Source organism: Gopherus evgoodei, chromosome 17 (assembly GCF_007399415.2).
Source record: "Gopherus evgoodei ecotype Sinaloan lineage chromosome 17, rGopEvg1_v1.p, whole genome shotgun sequence".
NCBI classification, from domain to species: domain Eukaryota; kingdom Metazoa; phylum Chordata; order Testudines; family Testudinidae; genus Gopherus; species Gopherus evgoodei.
In genome coordinates, this window is record NC_044338.1 from 21,954,786 (window position 1) to 21,974,091 (window position 19,306).

The 19,306-nt window shown below is 45.8% G+C and overlaps 1 protein-coding gene across 1 annotated transcript in view; it reads left to right on the plus strand.

Moving 5' to 3' along the window:
• Window positions 1–19,306, plus strand: part of FKBP6 (FKBP prolyl isomerase 6) — a 40,371-nt gene that overhangs the window by 6,447 nt on the left and 14,618 nt on the right. Inside the window, exons 4-7 of the mRNA XM_030536610.1 lie at window positions 373–492; window positions 1,738–1,932; window positions 2,423–2,532; window positions 6,085–6,175. Coding sequence (XP_030392470.1) covers window positions 373–492; window positions 1,738–1,932; window positions 2,423–2,532; window positions 6,085–6,175 — 516 coding nt within the window. The remainder of the gene's footprint in view (window positions 1–372; window positions 493–1,737; window positions 1,933–2,422; window positions 2,533–6,084; window positions 6,176–19,306) is intronic.

Genomic DNA, 19,306 nt, shown 5'->3' on the forward strand with positions numbered 1-19,306 from the left:
GTTGTTTCTAGTGAGTCCTACAAGAACCTTGGAGTGTAGCTCCCTCTAGTAAAACTGAATTTATGTAGAACAGCTCAAGGATGTAACTCGCAGCCCACGTAGGAAATTCTTACCAATGTTTGTTAGGTTGGGGAGGGTATTTTCTTTGCTCCTGAGCTGACCTTTACGAGGATGGCTTCCACTCCTAAAGATAGGCCTTTGTCACTACAGTCCTCCTGTCTCCTTTGTGCAGCCGTTCATATACCAACTCTGTATGTGTTAGACTTTGGAATGTTACTCCCTTGTCTGACCACTTGGAAGTGCAATAGGTACTTGTCTCAGCATTCCTATTTTGTGTCTACTAATCGGCTGAATTTTGGCTTCTGTACACAGGAGCAGCAGGATACGTTCCCACTACAGAAGGTGTTGAAAGTGGCAAGCACAGAGAGGGAGTTTGGCAATTACCTCTTCCGCCAGAAACGCTTCATGGATGCCAGAGAGAGATACAAGCGGGTAATAAAACCAGAATGACAGGGTTATGCAGTCTATAGAAGATAGTAAGTGACAACTAAGCATTAGCTGGCAGCACAAGGTGGAAAACAGTTTAGAGAACAATTACCCTCTAGCATAATACACCTGGGAAACACAATTAAGCTAAAGTTTTTTTTTAATTTTGTTAGAAGTTGATAATTTAAGGACAGTATTAAGCAGCTGTCTTTGTATGCTCTGCCAAGGTATGTGTTGAGCAGCAATGAAAGGAAATACAGGTTGGTACTAGTATGTGAACCTGCTTCCCCCACGTGTACACCTTGCTGGTCCCAGTTAGTATAGACAAGGGAGTGTAAAGATGGGTTGGTGTACTTGGAATACATCTCAAGTTCTAGAAATGGCTTTGAACATATTTCCTTCAATTGTGACAGTCACGTAGCTGGAATCTTTCGGCAGAGCTTTCAGCAGAAAGACGAGAGCCTGTCCCTAGAGCATGGCCTTGGGCAATGAGGGAGCTCTGAGATAAAATTTTTAGAAGTAACTTAGGCACTCAGAATGCCAAGATTTATTAAAAGTCTCATCCCTCTAAATCACTGAAGTGCTTTTGAAAATTTTACTCTTAGTCTCCCAACAAGGAAATGTTACCCCATCACCTGTTGTTGGGAGGCTTTATCTTTTTGTTTCTAATGACACAAGATGCACTCCATGCTCCTAGTCTTTAGCTGGGACATGAGTGTTCGTGTCTTACAGAAATCTTGTTTCTGTTTTGAGGATAGTTTCTCTACCGCCACTTTTGCCTGTGCAGGGATGTACTTAAGTGAAATTTCTGTGGATGGTTTCCTCTTCCACCCACACTTCCAAAATTTGTGAGATTTTCCTTTTTGCGGTGTATATATTAGAAAAAACAACAATTCCAAACAAACACTGCAGAACCTGTGTAGCATTCACAGTGCATTAGGCACTTCAAAAATCAGGAACAGAAAACAAGGTCCCTGGTCTAATCTCAATCAGCAAGGAGCAGAAGAGGTATGCTATGCCACAACTGCAAATGACAGCTGATTCGTCATGTTCAGGATGCAGCCTACAAATGCCATTCTGTTTTTTTGCTTTTTATCTGAAACATGTTTCAAAAGTGGTTAAGTTGATGTCGTCTCTCTCTAGATCAGTGATCAGATAAAGTCTTCAGTTTTCCACAAACATATGCACCATGCATTATTTCTGTTTTTTTTTTTTTTTTTTTTTTTTTTTTTTTTTACCCCATCTGCCCAGGCCTCCTTGATCCTGTGTCGCAGGCCTTCCAGTGGGGATGAGCAGTGTCAGATTGATGCTGCCAAACTGCTGGTGTTTCTGAATCTGTCATTTACTTACCTAAAGCTGGAGCGTCCTGTCCGAGCTCTGACATATGGAGAAAAGGCGCTGGAGATTGACGAGAGAAATGCCAAAGCATTATTCAGGTGTGGCCAGGTGAGCAAAAGTAGATTCTTCTGTTGGGTTAAAAAAAACAAGTAGTCCGGTGGCACCTTAAAGAGTAACAGATTTATTTGGGCATAAGATTTTGTGGGTAAAAAAAACCCACTTCAGATGCATGGAGTGTGTGTGGGTTAAGAGGTTGCATCAAGCTAAACCTCAGCCTTGCTAGTTTGTGGGGAAGACATGCCACAGAATAACATGAGCCGCTCAGAAAATCTGTTAGAAATACTGGGCCAGGCTTTCAGATGTGTGGTGTGCCCACAGCTACCATAATAGTAGTTGGGAGTTATGCTGAATGCTCATGTCTGAAAACCTGGCCCTTTGCAAATACATTGCAGAGCTCTGTTTTTTCATGGATCCAAACAGTTGTTTAGGAATTACTTATTTCCAAAACTTGAAACATACATATTCCCATAAAGTAATCCTGAAGAGCTATTGTGAGTAGATATTTAGTCTCTAATTCTTGTCCTTCTTTCAATGACAGGCTTGTCTCTCTCTCACAGAATATGAAAAGGCTCGGGATTTCCTTGTCAGAGCTCAAAAAGAACAGCCCTTTAACCATGATATTAACAATGAGCTGAAAAAGCTGGCCAGGTGAGAGAACTCCCTTTAGCTATTGTGAGAGGTGGGGGAGAGAATGCTTAGGTGGACAAAAAGTACACACTTCAATACCTTCCACAAGGCAAATAATTGTCTAGAAATTCTCTCTAGAATGTGTTAAAAGAAAGAGCCAGCAGACTAGCTTTTGTAAAGATTAAATCAGCAAATGATTGAGCTCTGGAAACACAAGTCTTTAAAAAAAAAAAAAAAAAAAAAGGGGGGGGGGGAGGGAGGGTGGTTGGTTTGATTAATTTGCAGATGCAGTACTTCAGAGTGGCTAGTGAGTAGATGACAGAGATCCACTGTTTCCATACAATTGCTCTGGGGGGATATCTCTGTTGCAGCTGCTATACACTTCACTCGAGTGGGTAGGGCAGGTGGTTGATGACAGGCTAGACTGGGAGCGCTGAAATATCTTGACATCAGTAAAATATTGTACGTTAGAGTTCACTGCGATAAGATCCTGTTTCCTTTAAGATGTGTTGGTTGACTTCCCCTGCTTTTCCATTATTGAGGATGATACTTACCACTTACAGCACTGTCAGAATCTCCCTGCAAATTAATGTTTGCAAAGTGAATTTCATGCTGCCTCGGTGATGATAAATCAACAGTCTTGGAGAAGTGAACTTATTCTGGGGGCAAACAAAGTTTAACATGAGCACTTGCAGCACAGTCTTCCCTACCAAGGTGCTTGGTCTCGTTTTCATGAAACCAACTCTAGTGTCCCCATCTTATTCTGTTCTTGTTGTCTTGGGAAAATACCATCAAAGGAGCTATTAGTGCCAGTTATGTTGCAGACACCTTTGGGAACTATGCAGTGAGGGCCTCAGAGCTCAGAAGGTCACCAACTCACCTTAGGTAGGCATCAGAACCGCTGTTGGGTGGAATTGACCAGTTTCATTCTGATCAACCCAGGTCAACGCCAGGCCACGCCTGTAATGGAAGAAGTGAAAGCTTCCCTCTCCGCTGTCCTCTCTGTGTCAGGACATTCCACTCCTCAGCTGTCTGGCATGACAACATCTTGCCTTACTTGAAGTGCTTGCAGTGTGGGTATTGTCTGGCCCTTTTGCAATCCTCTAGTTCTTTGCCCTGTCTGTGAATTAGAGCAAAGGAAGTGGAGTGGACCTGGTGGTATGAGAGACTAGGAGTGTTATTTCTGTGCCCTTAGAGAGAAGGCATAAGGAAAAGGATGGAAAATGATGCCCCTGATTGAGGCACGGGCTTGTCTGTTCCTTTCTGCATTTGTGGAAAGTTGCATTGCCAGTGTGGGTGAAAGGCTCTATGTCTCAGCCCTCTGTTTTGCGCTGTTCATCAGTTTGTAAGTTGTAATTAAGTTGTAAGTAGCAGCCTGCTTTACGGAGGGCAGTGGATGTTGATGAGATATTATGAAATATGATGATCAGCATTGTAATCTGTCAGTTACATATTTAAATCCCAAGGCGCTAAGTGCATTACAAACACAGCTAAACAAGCAGTCATCATAAAATGATCCTGGATGACCAGGTACGTAGCCTATTAAATTCAGGACTAGATCTTGGATCCACTCTTAAAACTTGTGGACTGATCTGTACTAGGATGTCCAAGAAGTAATTGATTCTGGGTAGCTTCACGCAAGATCTTATGTGCAGTTTAGACCATCTAAGTTTTTGTCAAGACTCTTGATGATAGATAGATAGATAAAGGGTCTCATTCTGACCAATACAAGGTGTGTGTAGCTCTCTTGACTTTTATGGGCTAATCCTAATCTTTTTCTTAGGTGTGAACTGAGCAAAATAAAAACCATCAGATTTAAAATATTTCTAAACCACAGACAGCTAACAAGATGCTCTAGTGTCCAGGTGGAATTCAGGTTTGTCGTCTTCTCCCCCTTTTATCTTTGGGTGTGGCAGCATGTGCAGCTTAAGGCATACACCCTGGAACTTGAACGCAATGGAGGAGCTGGCTAAGGGAATGTCAGCTTGGAGTTTCTGCTTCTGTGGGTTGGTGTCAGAAGTTAAAATTAGCGTTATCGTAGGTTGGTTTTTTTTTGCACTTTTAAAAAAAAATTTTTTTAGATAAGTAATGTGAAAGAGAAGAAAACAGTTTTCAGGCTGAACTGTGAGGTAACTGGCTAAATCTGTTTAGCTTTGTCAGCTTTGTTTAGCTTTGTCACACCTTTAGGGCTCCTTGATGTGATCTAAGAAAAACTACAAAAGGTGGAATATAAATGATCTCTCTCCTGCCATCCATCTCCACCCTCTGAAAAACAGAGGCGAGGGACACCATTCCTTACCCATCCTGGCTAATAGCCATTAATGGACTTAACCTCCATGAATTTATCCAGTTCTCTCTTAAGGCTAGGACTATAACTGGGTTTCACAACCTCCTCAGGCAAGGAGTTCCACAGGTTGACTGCGCGGTGTGTGAAGAACGTCCTTTTTATTTGTTTTTAAACCTGCTGCCCATTAATTTCATTTGGTGGCCCCTAGTTCTTATATTATGGGAACAAGTAAATAACTTTTCCTTATTCACTTTCTCCACACCACTCATGATTTTGTGAATCCAAAACAATCCATACCAGCTGAAGGAGACTTTCTGTATTTAGAATCATAGAATGTCAGGGTTGGAAGAGACCTCAGGAGGTATCTAGTCCAACCCCCTGCTCAAAGCAGGACCAGTCCTCAACTAAATCATTCCATCATCTATCATTTGGTGAAGCTCTGTTCTCCAGCACTTCTTAAAATAATACCTAGCTCTCAAAAGGCTTTCTACTTGCCTATATAAGTTCTTTTTGAAAAACAGAGAATATTGATTAGTAATTATACCCAGCTCTTATATAGTTCTTTTAATCAATAGAGCTCATTCAATAACTGGATTTCAGTGTTTAACAGAGTATTGAAAAACCACAGCTAAAACCATAATACAGCTGTGTGTCAAAAGTCAAATTGTGATGGAAAATCCAAGCTTGTTCTTAGTGGGGCTAATGTAGGCAAGATCCCACCAGAGCATGATTTTTTGGAGGTTACAGAGCCATTAGAAATGCTGCCAAGTGCATTTGGTGCTTATGAGCTCAGCTTTTGTTAGCTGTGGTAGGTTCCCCATTTTGTTGGGTTGTGATGACTGTCGTGATGTGAACAAGTGTCATCTAGGCTGACTTTTACTTTCACATGGACTCTGCTCGGATCTCCAAAGATGAAAATGTTTGAACCTGCTAGATGTATCCTCCCTGTTTTACCGATGTTTCCAAAACTGACAGAACAAGGCTGTTTCTTATGGTGAGATTTGTGTATGGAGCGTATTGGTGTATTTTACTTGGTGGTGGTTATGGCTCAAAAAAGACTTGGTCTTGGACACCTCCAGCTCTGCAACATAATTATGTTCGTATAGGATCAAAAATGATGTTTTTAGTAGTTGAAAAGATAACAAGTTTGTCTGTGTTGAGCCATTTACACCCGTGATCTTATCCTGGTATAGCCCTGTTCAGAGCAGTTCTTCCCTCAGTATTGTTGTCTGTATTGGTTTAGCTGTGGAAATAGCCATCCTGTAACAATGTGCCCGATTTTGCAGCTGTTACAGGGACTACATGGATAAGGAGAAGGAAATGTGCTGCCGAATGTTTGCTCCTCTCAGCTTTTCTCCTGTGGAACCAGAAATAAAGGTAACAAACAAACAGTCAAGAGGAGCATGTGGGTTGAAACGGGTTTGTTTCTTTTTAGATCTTCATGTCTTGCCTGCGCTTGTATTCACTGGCAACCACAAAACTGCTGAACATAATCTCTCTCCTCTGCCTGAAAGCTGCAGAGGAAGAACCTAACATAGGAATGTTTGCAGTGAAGTGTGGCAGTAAGATACTGTCCAACACTAACTTCTGGACCTGTAAAATGTTCCCTACACTTTGTAGGGTGACCATATTTCCCTGTGCTGAATACCGGACACCTGTTAAAATTACTCATATTCAAGCAAGTTCAACGGCAATCAGCCAGAACTAGGCTGTACAAATGTTGAAATTAATATCAGGTTGATTGAGCCACTGTTTAAAAGAAATATTGTCTAGTTAGATTCTTTTTATTTCCCATCTTCTCTTTAGGGCTTTAGGGTTCACATAGGGAGGGGTGACACACACAACCCTCTCCTCCCGCCAGTCCAGAGCTTAGCTGAGAAGCTGCCCCCTGCTAGTGCTGTTTGGGGCTTTGGCACATGCAGGGCTTGGCTCCTCCCCGGCTAATGCCCCAAGCTAGAGGGTATTGAGCTTTCCCGGGGCACCAGCCCAGCCAGGCTGTTGGTGGGCTGAGCACTCCAACCAGGGGCTGGTTCTCCACACAATGCTGGGAGTGGGACGTGTCCTGCCGGGGGAGATATGGAGGAGCAGCGGGGCTGGGGTGGGGGAGAAAAGGGCAAAGCAGGGAGAGGACAGCAAGAGTGGGAGCACATAAAGGGCTGAAGGGTGGGCAGGAGAGGCGACGCATAACCGGCCGGCGCCAGCTGGAAATGGGACGAGGGGTGGGGCCCTGCTGTTGAGAGCCGGCATGCAGCGGAGGCTGCGCTAATGGACCAGCCAGGGGAGTGACCGGCCACGCATGCTGCATTTTCGCTGGCGGGCAGGCATCTGACTAGCAGGGATCCGGCCAGCAGCAGGGCCCGCCAATTTGCCCATGTTGTGTTTTTAAAGAAAAAGTCGGGATGCCTTCGGGAGGGCTGATCGGGTGGGCAGTCTCTAGCAGCAGGTCAGCAGGTTAAGAAATCCCTAAACTGGCAACAAGAACACCTTCAGCGACTCACTCTTCCCCTTACAATCTCCCCACTCCCACTTCCTGCCTGGTCACCACAGCAACGCAAGTGCCAGAGAGAGCTGCGTGTGGCCTGCCTTAAGAGCAAATCGCTTCAGAGAGTCAGTCTTCATGGTATTGAGACGGTGGCCATATGGCTTACCACGGTGGCTGAGGATGCAGGAGTACGTTGGCAGGGACATGGCTTCAGAATCCTGGGATTGGCTCTCCCTAGGCCGTGGGGCATTAATGATATGTGCTTTCAGAATTCTGAGATTGGGTTTTTGCTATATAGATGAGAAATTCTGCTCTTTGAGTTGGACATGTATCCCAGTTGCAATATTTGAACTGGTGCTAAGAACTTGGAACAGGGCTTTTTTGATACCAGTAAATCTTTGCTGTGAGCAAATCCATAAACTTCTTCCAATTACAGGTGCTTCTGCTCTAAGGCCATGGAAAGGTTGGCCTGCAGGAAGTAAAGGGGTATATCAGTCAAATGACTATATGAAGGTCATAAAAACAGAAACCTTCATATATGGTCTGATCTTGGCTGAGATACCCTGACCTGCATATCTCCAAAATGTGGCTGGAGAACTCTGCCAGCCCTATGCTCTCAGCTCAGATATACTCCAAGGCTGGTAAATAAGGCATATTTCTAGGTTTGCATCTGAGGCCATGTAGGAGAGCCACACTCTTAAATCAAAATCCTTCTGAGTGTACATGCTGGAGTACCGTTCCCAAACAGCAACACTCTTGATGGGCAGATTTCCTAACTACAAACTCCCACCTGGAACTGAAGGAGCTCAAGTCAACTATTACTGACCTTGGCACAAAGAGCGGGAATGTGCTAATAAAGTTTGCGGATGACACGAAGCTGGGGGGTATTGCTAACACGGAGAAGGACAGGGATACTATTCAGGAAGATCTGAACCACCTTGTAAACTGGAGTAATAGAAATAGGATGAAATACAATAGTGAAAAGTGCAAGGTTATGCATTTAGGAATTAATAATAAGAATTTTGGATATACGTTGGGGGCGCATCAGTTGGAAGCAACGGAGGAGGAGAAGGACCTTGGGGTGCTGGTTGATAGCAGGATGACTGAGTCGCCAATGTGATACGGCTGTTAAAAAAGCAAATGCGATTTTGGGATGCATAAGGCGGGGTATTTCCTGCAAGGATAAGGAGGTGTTAGTACCGTTATACAAGGCATTGGTGAGACCCCATCTGGAATACTGTGTGCAGTTCTGGTGTCCCATGTTCAAGAAGGATGAATTCAAACTGGAACAGGTTCAGAGACGGGCTACAAGGATGATCCGAGGAATGGAAAAACTGCCTTATGAAAGGAGACTCAAAGAGCTTGGCTTGTTTAGCCTGGCCAAAGAAGGCTGCGGGGGGATATGCTTGCTCTATATAAATATATCAGGGGGGTTAACGTTAGGGAGGGAGAGGAATTATTTAAGTTTAGTACTAATGTAGGCACGAGGACGAATGGGTATAAACTGGATATTAGGAAGTTTAGACTTGAAATTAGACGAAGGTTTCTAACCATTAGGGGAGTGAAGTTCTGGAACAGCCTTCCGAGGGAAGTAGTGGGGGCAAAAGACTTTCCTGGCTTTAAGACAAAGCTTGATAAGTATATGGAGGGGATGTTATGATAGGATTGTTAATTTGGGCAATTGATCTTGGATTACCACCAGATAGGTCTGCTCAATGATCTGCGGAGAGATGTTGGATGGCATGGGAACTGAGTTACTGCAGAGAATCCCTTCTTGGGTGCTGGCTGGTGACTCTTGCCCACATGCTTAGGGTTTAGCTGATCGCCATATTTGGGGTCGGGAAGGAATTTTCCTCCAGGGTGGATTGGCAGGGGCCCTGGAGGTTTTTCGCCTTCCCCTGCAGCGTGGGGCACGGGTCGCTTGCTGGTGGTTTCTCTGCAGCTTGAGGTCTTCAAACCAATTTTGAAGATTTCAATAACTCGATCCTGGGATAGGGGTTGTTATAAAATTGGATGGGTGGGGTTCTGTGGCCTGCCTTGTGCAGGAGGTCAGACTAGATGATCAGATTGGTCCCTTCGGACCTATGAGTCTAGAGTGGAGTCCACTGCACTCAGAATAACCAGCTCCACCTTTATAAAGCCGGATGAATCAGCTGGCCAATAATCTGTTTCCCAGGAGCAATCATGGCTTACGTCCACACTAATCATGTCTGACAGTTACACAATGGATCTTGTCTGCAGTGAGTAGAGATGTAGCAGTCACCTTCTTATCCTAATCCATAGTCAACTCCAGGTTCAATTTAGAAACTTCTTCAGCCCCACTCCCAATCCTGTCTATTAGCAGCTAAACAAATAGACCTGTCCACAAAGACTGATCAGCCTCATTGACTTCCCTGCTGTGCAGTTTTGGAAGCCTTCCTCCCTCAGGATCAATGGCCCTGTTCCATTTCACTGCCTGCACAGCTCACCATGCTTCTGTGATCAATTCTGCTGAGGCTGAAGTGTCAGTACGAAGATCCTCTATGCAGGCAGTGAATGCTACAGATCTGCTTCTCTGCTGGGGCCCAACCAAAGGAACCACTCTGATTTATATGCCTAAAAAACCCAGACTGCCTGCTGCTAAGTACAGGAGCTCTCCTCTTTTGTTGACAGAATCTGATAAACATATTGGAGCAGAAAACAGCATTCCACCATCCGCTTTGAGAACTGAGCTTTATTCCACATCTGGGACTGACCAGTCCATGCCACTGTTGTGGTGGTTAGGGGGCATCTCAGGCCCAGCAAGGGAAAAGATGTTGATAAAAATCCTGGCATGCTTCTGTGATATTTAAGTAATTAAGTGTGGTCTGGCATTTTGTGTCTGCACTGGCATTTTTCCAGTTGTAATCATCTTAAATGTTCTCAACCCCTTACTAAGCACACAGAAAAAGGGAAACAGTTAAATGCTTTAAAACTTAAAGAATTAAGGCATTTAGTTTAACTGTTTTCCGTATGCACTTTGCTGTACAGAATCTCTGTCAGGGAGGGGGGAAAGTCACTGCTTGATGGTCTCTTTAAATGATTTGATCTGTTTTTTTGAAGGTGGAAGAAAGTTATTTTAAATGTTGCTGTTGAAGTCCAATCCTGTTTCTGTTAAGACAAACACAGGGAGAAAGGTTAACAAAAGATACATTATCTGTCTCCTGTCTCTGCGTATTTTCACTTGCAGCCTAGCTGCTGGAGAGAAACAGGCCCAATACATGCTGCTGTTAGCTATTCTGAGATCTGGCAAACAACCAACATTGCGCTGTTGGAGGTACTGCTTTCTGGTCACAGGCGCATAGCAGTGTTGCAAAAGGTGGAATTGTCTTGGCAAGTCAAGCCAGGCTCTTGCTAGATAGGGCAAAAAGAGAGACATCCTTTTCTTTCCTCACCTATAGGGAGGGTTTAACAGCAGAACCTTAGGTTCACATTTCAGATGTTCTGGATCTTGCCAAACAGGTGAGGATGTCATCTGGTTCCCTCCCTGGCTTGCTTTGGTCAGGGCACTGGAAGCCCGCTGGTTCCCTGGTGGATCCCAGGAGAAAGGAGGGGCAGCAGGAGCCATGGTTGGGTGACACTTCCTCTTTCCTGTCCTTCTGTCCCCCAGGGTCTTTCCCTGATCTCCAGATAGTGCCCAGAAAGGGGAGGCAGCCTCTTCCCATTGTGATTTAACCAATCAAAGTGTTTTGATTTCGACCTAACCACCTCCTCCCATTTAGAGAATCTTTCCAATTGTCATCCTGTCGACCTGTGACTGAACCTGAAGCTCGTCCTTTTAACGTTAACAATCCAGTTTGTACCAGCCTTGGTCTCCAGCTTTGGCTTGTTTTTATAAATAGTTTTATATCACTGGCTAAGCTGCATTTGTTACCTTGGATAGCTTAGAGTACAGGCCTCTGCACACCACCCACCTGCAGTTTGGCTATGTGTCCCTACTAGCACATCTGCCTAGTGCTGAGAGATCATCCCTGTCTCCCTGGGGGCAATCTGGCACTTGCCTTGAGACATGCTATAGTCTAACTCTTTTCTAAATGCTTTATGCCAACAATCTTCATTATGAGGCGCGGTAGCGAGGCCGCTTCAGTAGCATATGACTCTTGCTGATCCCCTCAATCCCTCCCTTCCCAATCAGGATTCAAGCCAGCTCATGGCATACGCAATGCTGCAGGTAGCAAAGGATGAGCTCAGAGCAACCCACAGATAAAATACGTGCCAGTACTTCAAGTACTGTCTTTACTGATCCCCACCCTTGTGCCTGAGACGCTGAGGTTGGAACCTTTTGGAAAGTGGTGGCTGGGGCGATTCCCCCTTTAGTTCAGCACTGCAGTCCTGATCTCACGGAGCAATGACAGGTTAACCAAGGACCAGCCAGCCTCCATAATGCAGAATAGTATTTATTTAGAACAAAAAACAGGTCTTAACAACAGTAAAGAGCTCGGCTTCTGTGAGAGTGATCTCTCCCCTTATGCTAGAGTGGACACTTCATACAATTTTCAGTTCCTTGTTTACCAGGATCTCTTTAACCAGGTCAAACCAATCTGTGCCACTTTCCACAAGTTGCAAGGTTTCTCCAGGCTGGTTACCAGCCTGGGGATTTGTGTTAATTACCCTGCAATGATTTTAGTTCCCACAGGAATGTCCTGTAAATCTCCAATCGAGCTAGAATACAATACTTCGGCCATGCAGGTACGCGTAACATTTATCAAGTTGATGCTATAGTCCTTGGATATTGCATGCATCCGTAATATGTCACAAGTGTTGTTCAAAGTAAGCCAGGGTGGCAGAATGGGGCCATGAGTATTGAGGTCTAACAAATATAATTTTTTAAACTTGTCTGACTGGCTTTCCGGGCCTTTCTGCCTGACGCAAAGGGGAGAGTGATGATCCAGCTTCTACTATGTGTTGCGTCAGTTTGCTCATTCTGATGGTCACTGTTAGAAAGCAACTTCCATCCGTTGATGCATCCATCACCATGTCTTCCATGTTGGTGGTGGTGATCTGGGCAAGAGGAGTGTCTTGGTGGATTGATCTCAAGTGAGATTTGCTGTGCGAAAACATCATATTTAAGAATTCTGTATTCTGTATGCCTTTGTAGAGAGGGAACTCAAAGATCTATTTGCAGTGGGTGTCAACACTTCTTTTACACAGTGGAGAGGAAAAGGTGTGTTTTTGTTCTTGTTTTGTTTTTCTGGACAGGTGGCTTTTTACTGGACTGTAGCAAGGGGGTTCTTCCATGCACTTCAACACTTTGGGAAGTAAAATATCCAGGAAGATAAAACACCAGATCCAGCATTGTGGAGGGCTCCCCACAGGGCATAGGACAGGTACTGGGAACTCACCTAGCCTTGGCAAAAGCATCAGTAGTTCAACTCCCTACACTTCCTCCCTCATCTTTCATAGAAACAGGGTCAGATCTTCCATCTGGACACACAGGATGGTTGTCTGGACCATGGAACCCTAACAGACTATGTCTGATTGTTCTTGTAACTTTTTCCTAAGAACAATAATATTGCTGTACTTCCAAGTATCCACGAGACAAACATATGTAGCAAAGTGTGTGGCCTGGAAAGATTGCTCATCTGTCTCTGCTATCCTAGACTATTTATTATATTTTGTTAAAGTCTGGTTTCGCTTTAAGCACAGTCGAAGGTCATCTGGCAGCCAGGTTAACTTATGCCTGTTTTTCAGCCAGGAGGTTCACCTGTGGGTGACCAGCCACCTTCTTGGGATTTCTCCTTGTTTCCCACACTGCTGGACAAGAAGGGAGAGGAGCAGCTGCTGAATTGCTGTTTGATGTGGAGACCTACTGGGTTCAATCCTGTCATGATTTAGTGTCTACATACAGTCATTGGTGGTAAATTTTGAGATGATGCAGACTACATTACCAGCAGCCCAGACAGCAGTGATCCTGGTTCTCTTGGTGCATGGAAGAAACAGGAGTATTGGTGAACTCTAGGAAAGGCTGAACTGATGCCGGTTGGAAGAGGGAAGCATCTTGTGGGAGCTGATCAATAAGTGCTACCATCTAAGCCTTAATCATGGCATGTGGCCATCAGTAATCAGGACATCATCAGGTCTTGGGGTTGTTGTAGGCTAATTGCTGATCTGGACAGCCAGGTAGCAGCAGTCACAGGAAATACTGCCTTCATTTGCTGCTAGTGAGATTCCATTTGCTCCTTATGAGTAACTGACTTAGCGTGATCCATGCCTTCAGCACCTCCAGCCTGCCCTACTGTTACTTGCTTTACCTGAGACCGAGGAAGCAGTTCATAGAGAAGCTGCACCTGGTGTATCATGTGGTGGCTCGTCTCCTCAGTAGGACGAGTCAGAGTGTTGTCTTAGTTCCCCATTCCATGCAGTAACCACTTACACAGCTCTTGGAAGCAGGGCTGTTAAACATACAGCCCACTGGCCAGATCCAGCCTGCTGACCCTTCCCCAGTCCACAGGCCCCCTTGCACTTCAGAGGAATCCAGCCTGCAGCTGCCTATCTGCCAAGGGGCACCAGGAGACGTGGAACTCTTTGCACAGCACTTCATCTCCCCACAATTTTCAGCTCAGGGCAAAAGCTGCATCTCGCTGCTGCTCCTCACTTCCAGCTGCTGCTGAGCGTTGCCAGGACCAAGGAAGCAGCTCTGCTGCTTCCTGCTGCCTCCACCTCCAGGGAACAGAGGGGAGAGAAAGGGCAGGAAAAAAAAGTGAAGAGTGAATCCTCAAAGAAACACTGGGATTCTCCTTCCCCCATCCTCCTCCCGACCCCACCCCAAAGCTGGGACAAAAGCAGTTAGGGGAGAATTCACTTGGGGTGAATGCTCAAAGTAGGGGAAGGGGGGAAAGGGAAAAATCCCAAAATGATGATGATTTTGGTGGGGTGAGGAACTGATTCTAGAGGGAAATAAATAGGAGGAAGGTTCATGGACAGAGTGGGATTTCATCAATGCATTTATTTTGTATTTAGTTACAATTTATCTTTACTTGAAGAGGCTTATTCTGCACTCAGGCAAGTCTGCCAAACTTACCTCTTGCTTGTGAATGTTTTTACTCCTGGACTGTAACCAAAATGGCCGTTCTGCCCTCACAGAATGAGTTTCACACTGCTGCTTTAAAGCAGTAGGTCCACGCCTCTCCTTTTTTGGAACCACCCTGGCAACTGTGCGATGCTGTGATTGGCCATTCATAAATTTTAGAGAAAAGGTCTTCTCAACCATGGGGCCACTGGCTTACAGCTTTCTTCCTCAAAGAGTTCAAATCTTGTTCATCTTAAGTCCTGTGGCAGAACACTCCTCTTTGCTGAAGTATATTGCAAAGAATTGAAGCTGGCTAGAACTTGGTAGCATTATCATTGGCAGAAGTAAACGGCTAAATCAAGAATCTGATGGAGTTCAGTCATTTCTGGACAGATTTCACTGTTGCTAATCCGTTTATACATCAGCGATACCAGATATCTAAACCCACTTGTCTTTATTTGGATACCAGGCAGTGAAAAACTGTTACCGTGAAAGGGACCGTCCACCTCCAACATTCCCAGAATCTACAAAACTTCACAGTCCATGTCCTGGATCCTAACTACAGTTGGTAAGAAAATAGAATGACCTTTTTGCAGCTTCAGTGTGCACGCTTAAGTAGTCAGTCCAAATGTTCTGTTGCACTTTGGGCCCATTCCTGTTTGTCCTTACGCGTTTGCCTCCTATAACATGTTAGTGCCACAATAGAAAATCTTGAAGGGGTGTTAACGCGCTGGTACTTATAGCAATGCGTTCAGCTACTGTAACGTATACCAAGAACCGCATTCTTACGTCAAGTGGGGGTCAGTCTTGGCTGTGGTTCCCACGAGTGACTGCAGTCTAGGTGTTGGAGGAGGAGTATGAAGCTAGGTGAAAAATTATTTTTGCTGTTGTGATCGAGCTATTAATGGGTAATTTCCTGAGTAATAGAATGGCTAGGAGAACTCTGTTTTCCTTCCTCAACTGGCTCTGCCCTGGAAGCAGCAGTACGGGAAGCTTACCTTTCTATTTGGCTGTAAGCTTACATGCTCCTTTTTTAAATAGTTCTTCCTGACTCTGGGTTGGAAAAATTAAAGGTCCTTGTTTCAGCGGGGTTTGTTGATTAGGTGCACCGTTAACGTGTCAGGGAAAGAGCAGCTCTAAAACAGCATTCTGAAAAGATCAGTAGAGGCTGAAGAGTGACGTAAACCTTTAATTGAGGATGCCCAAGGGGAGAAATTACTGCTAGTAGATTCATCGGTTCCGTGGCCAGGAGGGGCAGTGTGATCATCTGGTCTGATCCCCTGTATAGCACAGGCCAGAGAACTGCCCCATAATAATGCCTAGAGCAGAGCTCTTAAAAACATCCAGACTTTTTATTAAAAATGGCCAGTGATGGCAAATCTGCTACGACCCTTGGTAAGTTGTTCCAATGGGTAATTACTCTCACTGTTAATTTTACACCTTATTTCCAGTCAGAGGTGAAAGTAAGCTGGTCTGGTCCAGCACAGCGTACCGGCAAGAGGCAGTGTGCTGTGCTGGACCGCACCAGCTTCCACACTGTGGGCAGCCCAGAGTCCTTTGAATCTCGGCCACGGCTCTGGCGGCTGGGCTGGGGCCAGGATTTAAAGGGTTCGGGGCTCCCCTCAGGGGCAGGAGCTCTGGGCTCTTTAAATCCCTGCCCCAGCCCTGCAAAGCTCAGGGTTCTCCCTGGTAGCCAGAGCCCCAGGCCCTTTAATTTGACCCTGAGCCCCGCTGGGCTCCCAGCCACCTCTTCAGCTGGGAGCCCTGGTTGATTTAAAGGCCCTGGGTCTCCCATCACACCCGGTGCCCCAGGGCCTTTAAATCTTGAGAGGCCACATCTCTTCCAGATGAGGCCATGCCCCCCTCAGGACTCCTGCAGTACCAGTAAGTCCTGTAAGTTACTTTCACCCCTGTTTCCAGTCTGACTCTCAGTTAATGCGAAGAGCATTTTCCCCAAGGAGGTTGAGAAGGGTAGCGTGTTGAACAGTAGGTGCCAGGTCTTTGGTAAGTGTATATTGAATCAGACTCGTGCAATAGGTTGGAGTGGCTGCTTTCCTTCTATTACAGCCACTGCAGCTCTTTGTCATTCATCAAGGCTTAAGCTGTGAAAGTTATGAGAGCCCATAAATCCTCTAGTTCTTGTTCTGTGAAGTTCCTAGGACTAGTACCATCACTGCCATTCTAGACGGCCTGTTAACCCCCTCCGCCCGACAACTTTAAACTGCACGCAATCCACTGAGACATTGCAACAGAATCTATTGTACATGCTGCTGCCAAGGTTCTTGAAGGGTATCAGTTCACTCTACCACGAGGCCACTTCAGCATGCCATGGCAGCGAATGAAAAAGCATTGGTTAAATAAGTCCACATAAAGATCAAACCAAAACTCTTGCTGCTGTAATTAGCTCAAACACTATCAAAAGGAAACTATGGTTATCCAGAACTAATGCAGAAATGAGGTAAGATCTGCCTTAACTTGGGATTGCGGTCTGAAGTTTGTTAAGCCAATCTGTAATTGGGCCTGTCTCATTATTTTATCTCGGGTCTCCTTCCTGTGAACATTTTGGAATCAACTGATGCATTCAAAGGAAACCTACAGTTTTTTATCATTTTGTTGGATTTTTCTCTCAATCGGTCTGATTCACATGGAGAACCTCTGTGTGGGTGTTCGCTGAGAATAGTCATTTAACACTGACGGGTTTCTGAAGTGCTTATTTGACTTTTTACCTCCATTTGTTTTTGTAACAACTCTGCATTGGTCCAGGACTGTTGCCTGATCCTTGCCTAGTGCAAGTCAAGCTAGACATGATTTAAGCGTATCCAGCCTCTCTGGAATACTCAGTATATGCTACGTGGCATCTACAACTCCTCAGGGAAGAGTGTTTTTGGAATATCAGTCTCTAACAGAAAGCCTGTTTACATGGTGTTGCCACAGATCAGGTCTGCAGATTGATCCTTTCCTCTCTCAGATAGGAATTGTAAAGTAGGACGTGCTTTTAGCTGCCACAAGCAGTGTCTTGCTCCAAATAGACTCTTTGTGGAGGTTCTGGTTGGCATAAATCTCTCCTCTCTCTCCTTCCACCCCATCCAGACTTGTCCCAAGGTGTGAAGAGTGTTTCAGAAGTGAGCATTTGAGTTTATTTAGCGTGGTCAGAGTATACAGTACCTGACTTCTGGACATAAGAAGATACAGGCTGAACTGTGTTGCAGCTGTAACCTGTGATGCAGGTAGCTCAGACATCAACAGCAGCTACTCATGGGCGCTGAAAATTCAGTACATTCTCACCTCTAGAATTCTGATAGGAGCAGCAGCTGGGATCAGCAAAATTCTGGGCACCATCATCAGTTCAGTTAGTCAACACCAAGACTCCTAGGCTTTTTAAATAGCGTTTTAAAATTCTTGTTCATCGCACATGCATGTTGCAGCTCAGGCAAAGTGCAAATAAGTGTACGGAATGGAAAATAAAAGCTGTAAAACTGATTTTGTGGGACTTGCCTCTTGAATTGCAAATGGTGGTGGGATTTGCCCATCTCAAGGATTTTTTGAGGGTTGCAGGGAAAGCAGAGAAACTGAACATGTGCGCTCGTGTCTACCGCCTCTTCCTAGCACAACCTTGAATTCCACGCTGGAAGAAAGGGAGGAGACTGACAATGAAGATTTAAGAGAGCACGAATTGTTAAGTGAGGTGCCTGTTTTCCATAGTGAGTTAACTTCTGGCAAAGACAGACAGGGCCTGACTCTTTGCCCATTAAAAGTAGGTGCCCCAGTTGTTTGTCTTATCCCACTTCAGGGCACGACTATTGTACAATCAGAACTTCTTTTTCGAGTGATTGCTCATCTCTATTCCACAATAGGTGTGCATGCTTGGCGTGTGCACTGCTGCTGGAAGGTTTTCCCCTTAGCAGTACCTGTAGGGGAGAGTGCCCCCCGCGACCCCTGGAGCGGTGCCTGCCTGGCATGGTATAAGGGGAGCTGCATCCCCCACTCTCAATTCCTTCTTGCTGCCAGTAAAGGTGCGTTGGAACTGCTCCGCTCCAGCTTTGCTGTAGCTTGTCCCCAGAACTGTTTGTTTGTTCAGCATTAGTACCTGTAGTCAGTTAGCTGTTTAGTTAGTAAGTGAGCCTGGGCCAGAGCGTGCCCCCCACCCCCGATTTAAGTCGTGCAGCTCTTGCAGACGTTCTGTGCCAAGGAGCACCCCACACGCAGGTTGTTTGCGCTGCTTGGGAGAAACCCATATCCGCGAAAGGTGCAAGATTTGCAAGTCGTTTAATCCTCGGTCCAAAAGAGAAAGGGAGACTAGGCTCCGGGCCATCATCATGGAGTTGTCTCTGGCCCCAACCCCGGCATGCCACTTGGAACTGGTACCTGGCACCGCGGCATCAGCACACAGAGACCCTCTGGTACCATTGACCAGTCGACACCATTCCCCCATCCACGGGGCATGCCAAGAAGGCCAGGAAGACTCAATCTTCTTAGCAGCACTAAGGGAAATCTGGGACAGAGGCTAGGCCCATGTCGGGCAGTCCTTGATCCCCACCGGGCCCCAGGCCTCCAACTCAAGTAGAGCGGAGTAGTCGGACGCCTTCGGAACAGGCCTCTCTGGATGTCTGGATGCCTTCCGTGCCTGAAACCTTCCAGGCAGCCCAGGGTGTCAAGTCCATGCCAATGCCTGGAGTGCCGGCAATGTCAGCCCTGCGCTGCAGACACAAGCCATCACTGGGATCCCCGCAGCTGCCTCTGGCCCAGTACCGGTCTTGGTCGCGGGAATGTTCCTGATACTAGTTGCCGCTTGGGGCAGAATCAAGGTGGATCACCCTTGACGCCAGCCAGATGGTCTGGCTGGGTTCCGACCGGCTGGGACTTGCAGCACCGCTCATCCTCAAGGAGTGAATATCGACAGGACCACGGCAGGCGTTGCCATCAGTCCTCGTCTTGGAGAGGGTACTGCAGTTGATCACGACACAATCGTCGACGCAGTTCCCGCTCAAACACCTGCTTC